This window comes from Camelus dromedarius, chromosome 8 (assembly GCF_036321535.1).
Source record: "Camelus dromedarius isolate mCamDro1 chromosome 8, mCamDro1.pat, whole genome shotgun sequence".
NCBI lineage: Eukaryota > Metazoa > Chordata > Mammalia > Artiodactyla > Camelidae > Camelus > Camelus dromedarius.
Window position 1 is genome coordinate 36311373 of NC_087443.1, and position 15250 is coordinate 36326622.

The window sequence follows — 15250 nt, forward strand, 5'->3', positions numbered from 1 at the left end:
AAAGTACACACATTAAAAAATACAGTTGATTCTTGAACAATTCAGGTGTTAGGGCTGCCAAACCCTGTGCAGCCCAAAACCCAAGTATAACTTTACAGCGGTCGTCCCCTGCCGCTCTGTATCTGAGGTTTGCAACCACAGACCATGTCGTCCTGTGTAGTACTATTTACTGAAAAGCATCTGCATATAAGTGGACTTGTGCAGTTTGGACTCATGTTGTTCAAGGGTAAACTATATTTGCATGCTCACCAAATGCCAGGTACTGTGCTTTTATGTATATTTTTATTTAATCTTTATAGCAGTTTCAGAGATTGTTAATCTTATTTACTCCATTTTATTAATGAAGAAACTAAGGCTTAAGGATATTACTTTTTCTGCTTATGGAACTAGCAAATAGCAGAGCCAAAATTATATATCCAGGACTCTGACATTAAGGCCACGTAAATTATTTGTGCCTTACTGCCTCTGTGTCCTATTGCTGTTCTATGTTTTGACACACCTTGTGCTCTTTTCAGAGTGATGGTAATTCCTGATTCCAGATGCAGAATCCTCCCAGAGGTTTTCCAACAGTAGGTGACAGTTTTCTTCAAGTGATGACATAGGTCTGTGGTATGGCAGGGTAATGGGAAAAGGAATTCTGCATTTTGGCTTGCTATATTTTGATAACTAATGACACTTTGATAACATGATGTCTAAGGTTTGATGTAAATAATGAGTATGAGAAAAATAGCCCAGTTCTTATTTAAGTCCTTCGATGACATTTTATGCTATTGTGTGACACCAGGCTTTCCCACACATGTACCCCAAGCCAAAATGATGATGACTCTGCGGTGCCAAATGTTTGACTTTACCTACTCATGACTGTAAAAGTCAAGTTTTGTGTTTATCATTTTGATTACAATATTTTATACTTCCTGTGGTTTTTGCATTAAAATGATATTGTTCTATGTGATCAGCTTTTTCTTTTTAATGTTGGTAACTCTAGAGCAGAATATACAACAAGCAACTAGATGCAGACAAAGAAATTCAGAGTCCATGGAAACATAGCATCGAACAAATATTCATGGCCAATTTTAACTCAGATGTCTTATTGGGCTGGATAACTATAAGAAAACAAAATGTATGATAACTTTCTGAAATTGTTAGAGGAGAGCAAGGGTAATTATAGTCCCTCAAACTGTTATGTTACAGCTAATAGTAAGCAACAAGGTAGACCACTCACCCTAAAAATAGACAGAGTAATAAAGACCATAGGTAAGAGTGAAAATTACTATTTGCAACTCAACGAACATGATTGGAAAAGGAAATAAAATGGAAAAGGCAACAAAATGAAAATGAAAGGAAAACAAAATCAGACCAGATGTTGTGAATCTGTTTTTCATGCAGAGATGCTTAAATGCGAGCAATGGCCTTCCAGGCAAGGTTGCTGAGATAATAACACTGAATTTTTTCAAGATGGTTTGATTAGATGGTCTGACAGTGGAGGTTTAGAACTAAAAGGAGAATAAGCTGTGTAGGCCAACTGGGATATTTACATTTTTTTTAAGTCTCATATCTTTATTTAAGATCTTGAGCAAAAATGTATTTTTTGCCTTTTATTTAGACTTAGAATCAAAAACACAACATGTTTGCTTCACATTTTTGTCAACCTTTTTAAGAGCTTACCTCTCATTGCTATCAGTAGTTTATGCCGTCATATTACCTTTTCTTCCTGATTTTATTATCATTGGCCTCATTATAGTACCTCCACTAGCTTCCCCTACTGTGATCTTTATTATATGAATGCTTGTTCCATGTGCTACGGTCTTTCATCATGTTTGAATCTTGGCAAAATTTTCTTTTAACTGCAATACTTTGTAGATAGATTGCATTGGTCCCATGCAATTATTGTAATTGTTGGACATGACTGCTGTTTGTGCCAATTTTTACTTTGGAAGCTTCTGTATTATATAAAAACTTGTTCTTGAGAACAGAATTAGGAAGTGAAAGAATGCATTTTTTTTCTAATCTTTAAATAGCAGGTTTAAAATTTTTCATGCCTCAATTCTCCTATATTCAATCTGGGCTAAATTAGGATGTCCACACAAAAGGCTATGAATAGTATTTTGCAAGTTATTAAAAAAGTCTGAAAACAATTAAAATGAGCAAAGAAAAAAGACGTAAACAATAAATGAACCATCTAGTGAAATACTATTTATAAATTGGTTATGTTACAAAAAACTTCTCTCCAATAAAATACTTTCTGAGAAATTCTTCAGTCAGTGTTTATAGACACTGGAGCTAGATATCACGGTAACAATGACTACTGTACAGCAGCTACTTGTCTTTAAACCCTTACAGTGGGAGACTTTAGACACTGTTGAACTTATACATATCATTTTGATAGGAAAATTACTACCCCTCCTTTCACAGTCATCAAGGAACATGTAAATACACAATGAGCTTAAAAAAGTATTGCCACAAAGACCAAGACGTACTTATTTGATCAATCTGGTCTCAATGGAACAACCCATGGTATATAATGCAATGATATACAGACCTAAAAAGAGGAAGTACATTGTTGGAAAATGAAATGGTGTAGCCGCTTTTACCAATGTACAGTATCACATACATCACATTTCTCGTAGTCATTTGTTTAGGTACTTCTTTCTGTAATTAGACTGTGAATTCTTTTAAAGCAAAGACAGTGACTTACTGTCACCTCCTTTACCTGGCAAAATATCTAGCGATAGGAACTCTGTAAATGCTCACTGAATGAATGAAGTTTTTAAAATACCAGTTTACAATTACTACTAGTTTTCAGCAGAAAGAGAGAAGAATAAAATCTTGGAAGAAATAAGAGTAATCAAGATTTATTTGGAATCATCAGCAATATGTAGTTCTTAACAATCGGTGGTGTGCTTAGTTATCTAAATTTTACCTATTGAGGTTCACTCTTTAATAACATTCTTAATTAAAGATAGAGTGTAATTTAAATGATAATCATTAGAATGGTAAAATTTATATATTATGACCTATAGTATTATTTTATAAAAATAAATAAGTGTTTTAGAAAAAATAAAAATTATCCACAATGCTGCCATGTACTAAAGCTACTAATAGGAACTTGGAAATTTCTTTCCAGACTTTTTCTGGAAAGGTATGCAATTATATACCATATTACAAACAAACATACAAGATTTTCAAACAAAAATTCCATTTTAATAGATACATAGGCTGATTTTTCCATTAAAATGATCCCATAAGCATCCTTTTATGCAATTTAAATATTTTATTAGCTTTTAAATTGTTTTATAACAATCCAACAAATTTGGAGTTATTTATGTTCACCAATGTTTAGTTTACATTATAAAATAAATTCACTGGTAGTTATTTCAATCCCTAGCTGCTGCTTAAATTTTATTCTGACATAAATCCATAAATCTATGTATGAATAGGAGGGCACCTTGGTTTACTAGAAAAAATTTGAGAGTAATAATTTTGGGACCGTCATTTTCTGACCTAACTCCACCAATCCATGGCATAGACTGAAGAGTATTTTTATTTCTCTAAAATGCTTCATGGCTACTGCAGTGATGTTGTTTGCCATTGCTTAACTGCTCATAAACATTTCTATACCTGTACCAGAAAAATTTTAAAAGGCTGTTTAACCTTTTAATTAGGTAGCTCTTCCACTGCATTTCCATAAACTGGGTCCATTTATAAGGTGTTAATACATGTCATCAAGTTTAGATAGCACTTTCACTTGGACACCCAACTTATAATTAAAGTGAAAACCTCTATAACCATCCTCGTGAAACTTTAATTCATGTCAGTGTCACTTAGTGATTTCGATACTTTTAAAATAAAGATTACTAAAGTGCATTGTTAATTATTTCTGCCTGGTTACATCTTACCTGTTCGAGGGAAAAAAATGTTTCAGTCTAACCAAAAGAGATTCTTAGTATCCTTTTTAAAAAATCTGAATAAATCCTTGTTTATTCAGTAAGATTTTGGATCTAGTGTATGTTTTCAGAGTTAATTAGAAAATCAAATAACAGTATATAAATACATAAAGCACCAAGAGAAAGAGGACTCTATAGAGAAAAATTATTGATGCTGGTGAAATTGGATTCAGTTCAGAGGTTATAGGATGGCTATGAAAAGAATTCATTAGAGAATATTCTAGAGAGCTTTGTGGGAACTCCATGGAGAAGCTCCACCGAGAGGTAAATAACAGGCACAGACTCTAGAAATCTGAGTTAATGTGAAGTATACTGAGTTCCCTGGAAGATGGTACCTGTATACATATTGGGGGGGGGGTGGAGGGGGGAGGTAATTAGGTTTATTTTTTTAAATAGAGGTACCAGGGATTGAACCCAGGACCTCGTGCATGCTAAGTACGTGCTCCCCCAGTACCTGTATATTTTAAGCACTATCTTTACCCTTCACTTTTTATCAGTCCTTATAATTTACTGTCCAGTTACATGTAGTTTTGTAGGTTGTTAGAAACAACCATGTTGACCCAGAATATTTTGTGAATTACACTGATTTGGGGATAAGAAATCACACCTAGGATTTGCTTATAACCTCACGGACTTTGTCATGTGTGTGGGAAATTCCAGATTTTAATAGGTTCTTTGGAACAATTACTATTGAGATTGATAAAGAAAATTTATGCCTTGGAGAGGGGTTTACTTCATGCTTTTTTGTACATCTTAGAGCAAAATATAAGAGAAATATGTCAACAAAAGAACAGTGTATTGAGTTTAATATAAATTTATTGACTAGGGATTGAACTTCCTTAAGGCATATATCCAGTAACAGTCTTGTCCTTTTTAATAGCTAATTGAAATAACCAAACTGCATACTTAATATTCAGGAAAAGAAAAGAAAAAATAAATTAAATTTGCCAGGTTTTAAACAGCTCATTTGTTACTAATTTTATCTCTACATTTCCTTTTTACGTACTTTATTCTTTGGATTTCTGTTCAACTATATATGTCATATACTTCAAGGAGGTCATTAAGAATAGTACCAGGATTTTCTTATCTCTGTGCCCAAAAACACAAATTTCATAATTGGACACCCAAATTGTTCTGTATTTTGAACTATAAGCAAGGAATAGCACCCAAATGAATACTGACTGTTTTTTTAACAAGAGTATCCAGTAACATCCAACATTAGCATCCAGTGTGCAGAAATCGAATGGTTTTATTGCATAATATGGAAGAATTGCTCACTACTGTCTGTTCCTGCTGACAGTCCTGATGTTCAGTCTGGTAATATCCTCAAAGCTATTTTTTCAGCCCAGTACTTTGATATTAGATGTTAATGGGTTCTTAGTCTATGGGACAATTAACATGAAAGAGCTCAGTCTAAGAAGAGTCAGTGGAAGAAAGTATGGGCTGAATGAGAATGCCTAAGGTTTGGTTTACTTTTTCTGTTTGTTTATTTTGTCAAGATAAGGGCAGCATAAAATAGAATAACCTAGACTTTTGCTCCTACATCTGGGTAGCTAAATGGCTGAGGCATTAAACTTCATTTGCTAACTACTTCTTAGGCCATCTTCTCTAATGTTGTCTCTAGAATACTTTAGGTTCCTGCTAGCTGTGACGTCTCTGTACAGATCCAGAATACTGACATTACTAGAGCACTGTCCATGTGAGTTTTGTGGAATTAAAACTATCCCTCTAAATATGCTTAGATAATATTTCATGCCCAATTAAAATTAATGTGAAAACTTAGAATGCATTTAGCTACATAATATTACAAACCATTTTTATACAATTTAGAAAATATTTTAAAACTATAATTTCTCCTTCCCACTGTATATTTGGGATAGCTGAATAATATAATTATAGAATCACTGTATTTTAAAGCCAGGTGAGATCTTAGCATTTGTAGGACCTTAGTAGGTGGGACAAGCTTGGTTTTGAGTTATAGCTCAAGTACTGTAACTATGAATTTTGGAAAGATATATTTCTGCTCAAAGCCTTGAATTCTTCATCTTTAAAACTGATATGTAAGAGACCTGACTGTTAGGATTGTTACAAAAACTTAATGAAATAATCTGTATATGTTGCTTATTGCCTGGAAAACAGGCATTCCAAAGTTATTTGTTAAAAACGCAAGCAAATTGATGATCAGAGATCATCTATGTGATGATGTGTACTGTGTGAAAGCTAGGAGAGTTGAGGAAAGAATCAAGCTTATTCTTAGTTATATTCTTGGAAAACTGAAGAATGTTCAGAATTTCTGCTGCATTGATTGTAGACATCTATAAATAATGAATATTATTAAATATGTAAGATTGAACATTATAAGTCTTCTTCTAGCTTAGAAGCTAAACACATTGTTAAAGGTCTAAAGTGGACTTGGCAATGAATATTAAAGGTTTCAAGAATTTCCTTTGTTGTTACAATTGATGAACCAATATTGATTCATTGATTATGTCCTGTAGCTTACACCAGGGTTCACTGTGTGTTATAAATTCCATGGATTTTATAAATGTAATAATGACAGTATCATACAGAATAGTTTTACTATGCTGAAAATCTCCTCTGTTTCATCTATTCATTCCTCCCTTATTAACCCAAATTCCTGATAACCATTGATTAGTTTCTTGTGTCCATAGTTTTGCCTTTTCCAAAATGTCATATAGTTGGAATACTACCATATGTAACATTTTTATATTGGCTTATTTCATTATCAAAATGCATTTCAATTTCTTCCATGTCTTTTTGCAGCTTGATAGTTGATTTCTATTCCATTGCATAAATGTATCACAGTTTGATTATCCATTCACCTCTTGAAGGACATCTTGATTGCTTCCAAGTTTTGGTAATTATAATCAAAACTTCAATAAATGATCATGTGGAGGTTTTGTGTGGATGTAAGTTTTTAACTCATTTGAGTTAATTCCAAGAAGCACAGTTGCTGGATCAAATGGTAAAAGCATCTTAAGTTTTATAAAAAACTGCCAAACTGTCTTCCAAAGTGGCTGTACCATTTTTCATTTCCACCAGCAATGAATGAGAGTTCCTATTGCTCCACATCCTCATTAGTACTTAGAATTCTCAGGGTTCTGAAGTTTGGCCATTCTAATAGGTATGTAGTAGTACCTCATTGCTGTTTTAATTTGTACTTTCCTGATGATACGTGATGTTAAGTATCTTACCATATGCTTACTTTTCATCTGTATGTCTTCTTTGTTGAGATGTCTGGTCAGATCTTTTGCTAATATTTATATATATATTTTTTATTATTGAGTTTTAATAATTCTTTGTAGATTTTGGATACTAGTCTTTCTGCAAATATTTTTTGCCTGATCTGTGGCTTATCTTTTCATTTAACAATATCTTTCATAGAACAGAAGGTTTAAATTTTTTATGAAGTCCAATTTATTAATTTTTTCTTTTTTTTTTTATACTTCAGTGTTGTATTTAAAAAGTTATTTCCAAATTCAAGGCCACCTAGATTTCCTACTAGGAGCTTTAATATTTAGCATTTTACATATAGCTTTATGATTCCACCTGTAATTTTTCCTTTACGTTTTCCCCCAGGTACAAAAAAATACTTGAGAAGTTAGTAGATGATAATGCTTGTTTACTGAGAAATGGATAATGAAAGAATGATTAAATAAAATCTCTAACTTAAGAAAAAAGCTGGCTAATGGTTCTAAAAGAGCAATAAAAATATAACCTTTAGGATTATGTTTTTTACAAAAATTGTTTCCATCTCTATCAAATAAAAAATTTTTTGTGTTATTATGTGACAAGAATCATTTACATAGCTATCTAGTTTAACAAAATGAGCATCTACAGAATTGTAAAACATCTTAACCAACAGTAAATAGCAAATGGGAAAAAGATACACACTGCTGGAGAATTAGGTATCTGCCCCATTAGGCCTGGTTCACAATGTCTGCCCAGCAGGACACTGAGAGCACAGGCAATAGTACTTATTTCGTATTTCTAAGCTTTTGATAAATTTCTTTACTTCACAGAGGAAATTGTTATAAGGACTTACTTAAGATTTACTAAAAGAAGTATGAAAGCTTCAGTGACTTCTTTTTTGTGTTTCTTTTTTTTTTCCCTACAGAATTGTGCCTGCATAAGTACTATAGAATTCCTATAAGTATACTCTGGTAAAGAACTAGTTTGAGAACAGCAATCTTGAACTTTAGTTTTCTTTTGATTATTGTGAGAAGTAGGTCAGGTAAGTTTTAGCTGGTTAATGGCCAGTGAAGAATAAATAGCTAATGGTGCAGAGAAACTGGGCAAACTTTTGTAATAAAGATTAACAAAACTCTATTAAAATGATAGAATGATGAGATAATTTTGACTATTGTGTTTTGGGAAGAAAAAAAGTAATTCTTGCCACTATTTTATAATAACTGTAAGTGGAGTATAACCTTTACAAAGTGTGAGTCACTATATTGTACACCTGCAACTTATATAATATTTACCTCAACTGTACTTCAATAAAAAAATTAAAAATTAGGAAAAGAAAGTAATTCTTTTCATTTATTAGCTTGTAAACCCTTTGCAGACAGGGATTTGCCTCATCTTTTATATCATCTACATTTTCTAACAAAGTAATACTTAGATTCAGGAAAGGAGACAGGTAAGGTTTTAAGGAAGGAGAAAAGAGATGTGAAATTTCAAAAAGTTTTACATTTAGCCACATATATGTTTTTTATTCTCAAAATTCTACTTGCCCAGATGTTTATGCAAGATATTAGTTAATTTTTGAGATCAATCGTCATGATGGAACTAAGCAAATTCTGGCCAGCTTTAGATAGATACATAAACAACAATTAACTCATATGCTAGTGTATTCCATTGGCTTTTTAACTTCATGTTTGTTTGTTTGTTTTGGTAAAAAAGAAGAATTACTGTGTAGTTCCCTATGTAATGAATTTTAAATTTATAGGTACAATCCAGATGTGCACAAATTGAAACTCATTTTCTTATAATTAATTAGTTAGATCTCTGAGCTCATATACAATGGGTTGCTAACCTTAGTCTTTTCAATTTCAGAAACTCAAACTCTTTTGACTTAAAATTCAGTCTCTTTAGGGAAAAAAGATTTCTCTTTAGAAAAATACCCTTTTCTCTCCTCTTCCCTTTGCAGAATTTTATTTTACATATGCAGATATCGGGGCAGAGGGGTGGCAGGCAGGTACAGTTGGTGGTATATTATTCCGCATTCAATGGATTATAGCATAAACTCTCTATTTCTTCAGGCTTCGCCATTGATATACTCAAAGTCCAGCTTTGGGAATTAAAAGAAAGCAACTTTTACCTCTCAACTAAATGTGGCTTTTGCAAATAAAATGTGCTTCCACTTTAGGTCTGTTCTTTGGGCTATGAATCTATAAAATTCTGCTTTGGAGGTCTAAAGTAAAAAAATTAATTTCTTCTCTCTGGATTTTATTTTCTCCTTTTCCTGAGGCAAATCCTAGATTTGTTTGTATAAAACTGAAGAATTAAGAAAAAATCATACAGAATATTTTTAAATGCATTTCAAAATCTTATTGTGCTATACTTGCTGCAGTGACCAAAGATGGAGTCACCCAGAGATGTATGCAATAAACAAAATACCTTGTAGTCTAAGATCAGTTCCTTGACTTTCCTGTTTATTACTGTTTCCCAGCATAATGGAAATCACCCTTTGTTTCTCAGTGTATCTATAAAATGATTGATAGAAATTTCTAGTAGTCTGTTTAGGTCTTCTGCCATTTTTTAATTGGGTTTGTTTTTTGTTATTGAGTTGTAGAAGGTGTTTGTATGTTTTGGAAATTAAGCCCTTGTCAATAACATCATTTGCAAATATTTTCTCCTTTCCATAGATTGTGTTTTCATGTGGTTTATGGCTTCCTTTGCTGTGATTATAAGTTTAATTAGGTCCTATTTGCTTATCTTTGCTTTTGTTTCTGTTACTTTGTTAAACAACTATGGTTACCGGGGTGGGGGGGGGAATGGGGGAGAGATAAATGAGGAGTTTGGAATTTGCAGATGCAAACTATTATATACAAAATACATAAAAAATAACAAGGTCCTACTGTTTAGCACAGGGAACTATATTTAATATCTTGTAATAAGCCTATAATGATAAAGAATATGTACATATATGCATAACTGAATCAATATGCTGTACACCAGAAACTAACACAACATTGTTAATCAACTACACTTCAATTAAAAAAAAGAGAAGTTGCTAGTAGTTCAGCAATTCTCTGCTCTTAAAGTAATACATTTCAGGATTTGCAGTAACACTAGGACATTCCACCCCTCACCCCAAATCCAGTGTTACGCTTTCACTCTGAAACTACTAAGACAAATCTTCAATCAATCTTTCAAAACATATAATACAGTTGACCCTTGAATGACACGGGTTTGAACTGCGCAGGTCCACTTATAAAAGGATATTTGTCAGTAGTAAATACTACAGTGCTCCACTGTCCGAAATTGGTTGAGTCTGCAGAGGAACTGGGGTTATGGAAGGCCAGGTATGAGTTGGACATGAATTAACCCCAGCATGTTCAAGGGTCAGATGTTTTCTGAGTGTGCTTGGTTTATAATAATGTATTTTCTTTCTTTTAAACCTCATTTACAAATTATGTAATTATTTAATCCAAGTACATCTGCAGTTGAGGAAAAAAACACATTGGAGGTAATGTACCCAATGATTTTAGTATGTCTAAAAAGTAAACAGCCCATCAGCAAAGACTTAAAAGATACATCAGAAGAAAGTTTTACACGATATATTTCAATAAATTTTTTTAAAAGGATGATTTAAAAAAAAAAAAAGAAAGCTTTACACATAGTGTTTTCTTTCTTTCCCTGAGGTTTAGGGTCATACAGCCAGACAAAAACTCAAGCTATCATGAGGGTCTTTTTAACTACTTAAATTCACTTGAAATATGAATAGTAAAGAAACAATTGTTTTTAAGAAATTAGCTTAATATTTAGTTACTGTGTATGTGGGAGGTGCCCAACATTTTAATTTTCTTTTTCTGGCCCTCTATGTTTAGAATTTCATGCAAATAATTGTTGTTGGCATTTTGCAAAACATTCAGCATAATGGGAAAGTGTCACAATAATGGAAATCTTGCAAACCTTCCCTAATGTTTCTGTGCTATATTTAATCCTCGTAATTCAAAAGATCATTTAGTCATCATCTCCAACATTCTCAGCATAGCTGCTTCAGATAAAGTCTAGTTATGTGCTTCTCGTCATTTATTTCACTTACTAGTTTATTATATTGTGTATGTTCACTTAAGGTTTTTATTTCCATATTTGACCTTATGTCCATAATTCTTCAACATAACACCATGGCTTCTAATTGTGTTGCTCAATCTAAAGCAATAACCACACAAACTTCTAAAACAAAAGTTCTTACTATATTTTTATTCTCTGCTTAAAATAATAAGATAAATTGGTGAGCATATATGTCATTGTTTTATAGAAGTGAACATTTCATCATTAGTGAATATTCTTTGTATTTTTTTCTGTGCAAAATTCACTGGGGAAAAAATAGTTTGTGGCATCTATGATTTCACTTTTAATTAAACAGAAATTACTGAGTTTATTAGATAATTAATCTTCCGAGAATGAACATTGTTTTTTCTTTCCTAAGTATCTTTTCACTGTTACAGAACCGAGCAAAATCTAAAATTCAGCACCTCTAGTGAATACAGATTAAACATTCATTGAATACATATATGTTGTGTTTTTTTTAACACAAGTACCAACATACTTGGAAAATAACAGCTTCTTGATGTATCATTAGAGTGTGTATCTGTGGATTTTTTAAAAACTGGTCGTTATTATGACCCCCACATTTAAACTTGTATTTCAGTTCCAGGGGAGATACAATGGCGATGCTACACATGTGTGTTCTGTTGTGATGGGACTGTGCCTGGATATATTTCAGGCCTCAGTGACACATTCATAATTGAATGCTAAGGATTAGATTAGAATTCCAGTAAATTTATAACAAAGGTTTTCCTTACTTAATCTTTTTCATGCAAATGAACTTGTTGTCCTTAATATGGGTTAAATGAACTGACTTTAAGGCTATAGGAATGTGTCTACCTATGTTCAAAACCCATGATTTAGGATTTAGACAAAATAAATGTACTGTTTCCCAGTGTATCTTATAAGACTTCATTTAGTCATTCAACAAACATTCTTGTTAACCCAGCAGGTGCCATGTACTGTACTAAGGACTAGACACCTCAAAGAATAAGATAAAACTCCTGCACTCATATATATTTGCCAGTCTACTAGAGAAGTAGTTTCATTAGTACATCATTAAAATACAGGGAGATGCTCTAATGAAACTATATAAACCATTTTATAGGAATCTCAAACAGCATGGAACCAAGTTTATCTTGTTCTGGGTCATCAAGGATTTCCTGAGGAAGGAACATGTAACTGGTGTCTTGAAAGAATAGTTATTGAGCAAGCAGACCAGAGGGGATTGGCAATTGTAATACTGGGTTTATATAAGTTTATAGTGAGTCTTTTCCTGTTTCTGACTCAAAGCTCCTAAAATCCTTGGAATACACTAAATGATGAGGGCCATAAAGCTGTCTTTGTTATGTTAATGAGATGACTTTGGGACCCCACAGGTGGCTAAGACTGGGGGCTAACTGACAGGGCACCAACTATGTGATTAGAGGTTTAGAACTTTGAGTTCCTTCCCCTGACCTCTGAGAAGGGTAGAGGGGCTGGAGGCTGAATCAGTCACCAGTGGCCAATGATTTGATCAGTTATACCTATGTAATGAAGGCTCCATAAAAAAAAAAGAAAAAAGAAAAAAGAAAGGTCAGGGATAGAAGAGCTTCTAGGCTGGTGAACACGTGGAGATTTGGAAAGCATGGTGCACCTAGAGAGGGCATGGAAGCTCTATGCTTTCCCCATACCTTGCCATGTGCATCTCTTCTGCCTGGCTCTTCCTGAGTTATAAAAGTTAATTCTGGTAAGTAAAATGTTCCTATGAGTTCTGTGACCTGCTCTAGCAAATTAATTGAACCTGAAAAGGAGGTTGAGGGAACCTCTGATTTATAGCCAGTTGGTCAGAAGTACAGGTAACAACCTGAACTTGGACTGATATCTGAAGTCCAAGGAAGGGGTCATGGGAACCTTCAATCTGTAGCAGCTGGTCAGAAGCACAGGTAACAACATAGGCTTTTGACTAGTATCTGTAGTATTTGTATGGAAAGGAGCAGTCTTGTGGGACTGAACCCCTAACATGTGGAATCAGATGCTATCTCCAGGTAGATAGTGTCAGAACTGAGTTGAATTGCAGGACACCCAGTTGATGTACAGAGAATTGTTTCTTGGTATGGGGAAGCCTCCACACAAACATGATGAAATTGGGTCCAGGAACTCAAAAGAGCAGTCTAGGTCAAGGTTCTAATATGCCCACTGGCACAGAAACATGGAAAAACATGGCAGATTTGGAAAATGAAAAAATAAATATAACTGGAGCATCAGGGGCCTGCAGAAAAATGGTGAACATCAGATCTAAGAAGTTCACAAGGGACCATATTCTTTGATAGTTTAAGTTTTATGCTCTAGACAGTAAGAGGAAGGTATGACTGCAAGGAAATTGCTTTATGAATCCCTGTCTTGTGTAGCTTGCCCACAGATAGTCAGCAAATGAGAGAGACAGAGACAGAGACATAGAGTTAACAATATGTTCTGGAATTACTGAAGACTTTTTGATGTAGTTGTTTTCTTTGTGTATTTTGAATAGAGTCTTTAAGAATACTTTGGGTGAGGTTTCAATTGATAAAACCAGAAACCATTTTTTTAGTATTCTTTAAGTGTCTTAGAAATATCATTGCCCGTACTTGTTGATATTCCAGATATTTGCTCAGCTCCTCTCACTACATTTACCTGAGAGTATTAATCATTATGGAAAAAGAAAACATTGTTGTGCTCTACTAATAACTCCCTGCTGTCTTCATGCCCTAATCATGCAAAGAAGGAAAGAGAGAGGTCTGGAGATACTCTTCAGAGTGAGCAAATTTCTCTGGGATTCGTTTACTTCAAGTCAATCAATCTTTTTAAAGCCCTTTTTATATATAAGGGTTTTTTTGCAGATATACTGAGAGTCCTGCTTTACAATATGAAAATTATATATTTCATATTCTTTATCTTTTGCTAATTTATAGATTTCTGTAATTGTGTTAAATATAGTACATTATTTGCATAGAACTCCATAGTTTTATTTTCCTGTATATTTAGGACAGGTAGTATTTTTTAAGAGTTTCATAGTCTGCATAGTGTTGCTTTAAGTATTCTATCATTATACATTTTATTTTTGTTCTAATCTAGAATCTTTTCCTTAATTTACACCTGTAAATCACTCAAATCTGAAGTCAAATCTAGGGGAGGGTATAGCTCAGTGGTAGAGTGTGTGCTAGGCATGCACGAGGTCCTGGGTTCAATCCCCAGGATCTCCATTAAAAATAAAAAAATAAATAAACCTAATTACCCCCCCCCAAAGATTTTATTTAATATTGAATCTACTGGAACTAGAATCTAAAATAAGATTTAATCTATAAAATCGCTGATAAAGATGTAAAATTTATATTTCACACATTATGCCATTAGAGAGATATAAGCAAAATCATGTCTGTATTTTTTTCTTCTTAATTGTCAATGTCCTCCATTCCAGTTACACCTTATCTGCAATCAGAAGTTAGCATAAATTATAATACGCTAAATTTGTGTGATTTAAAAAAGAAAAAACAACACAAAACTAACTTGATCTGTTTACTTACAGAGAGCCATATCCTAGAAGATGTCAACAAATGTATCATAGCCTTGAGAGACCAGGATGCTGATAATTTAGACCGAGCTGCAGGTGCTATCAGAGGACGGGCAGCAAGAGTTGCTCACATTGTCACAGGTGAAATGGACAGTTACGAGCCAGGGGCTTACACAGAAGGTGTGATGAGAAATGTTAACTTCCTTACAAGTACTGGTAAGTCGTTGTTCCCAGTAACAGCTGCTTTATTCTTGATATTTGCATCTACATAGCTGTCAAATATTCATGCATATGGAAAAAAGATCTCAGCCTGTGTTCTTTGTTTTGAAATAGATTGCTCTACTATCTGATAGGTGCTTGCATCCTGTGGTTATGTAATTTGAAATTCATCTCTGAGAAGTAAATATCTTCACTGGAGAAAAAAGGTTTTTTGTAAATATATGCAATATATAAATTACCTACAGGCCTTTAGCCACTT

At 33.4% G+C, this 15250-nt stretch overlaps 1 protein-coding gene across 8 annotated transcripts in view; it reads left to right on the forward strand.

The window, feature by feature from the left end:
* Positions 1–15250, forward strand: part of CTNNA3 (catenin alpha 3) — a 1350697-nt gene that overhangs the window by 972344 nt on the left and 363103 nt on the right. For all 8 annotated transcript variants that reach the window (XM_031461217.2, XM_010985795.3, XM_064488129.1 and 5 more), the window contains one exon: positions 14788–14988. In XM_031461217.2, coding sequence (XP_031317077.2) covers positions 14788–14988 — 201 coding nt within the window. The remainder of the gene's footprint in view (positions 1–14787; positions 14989–15250) is intronic.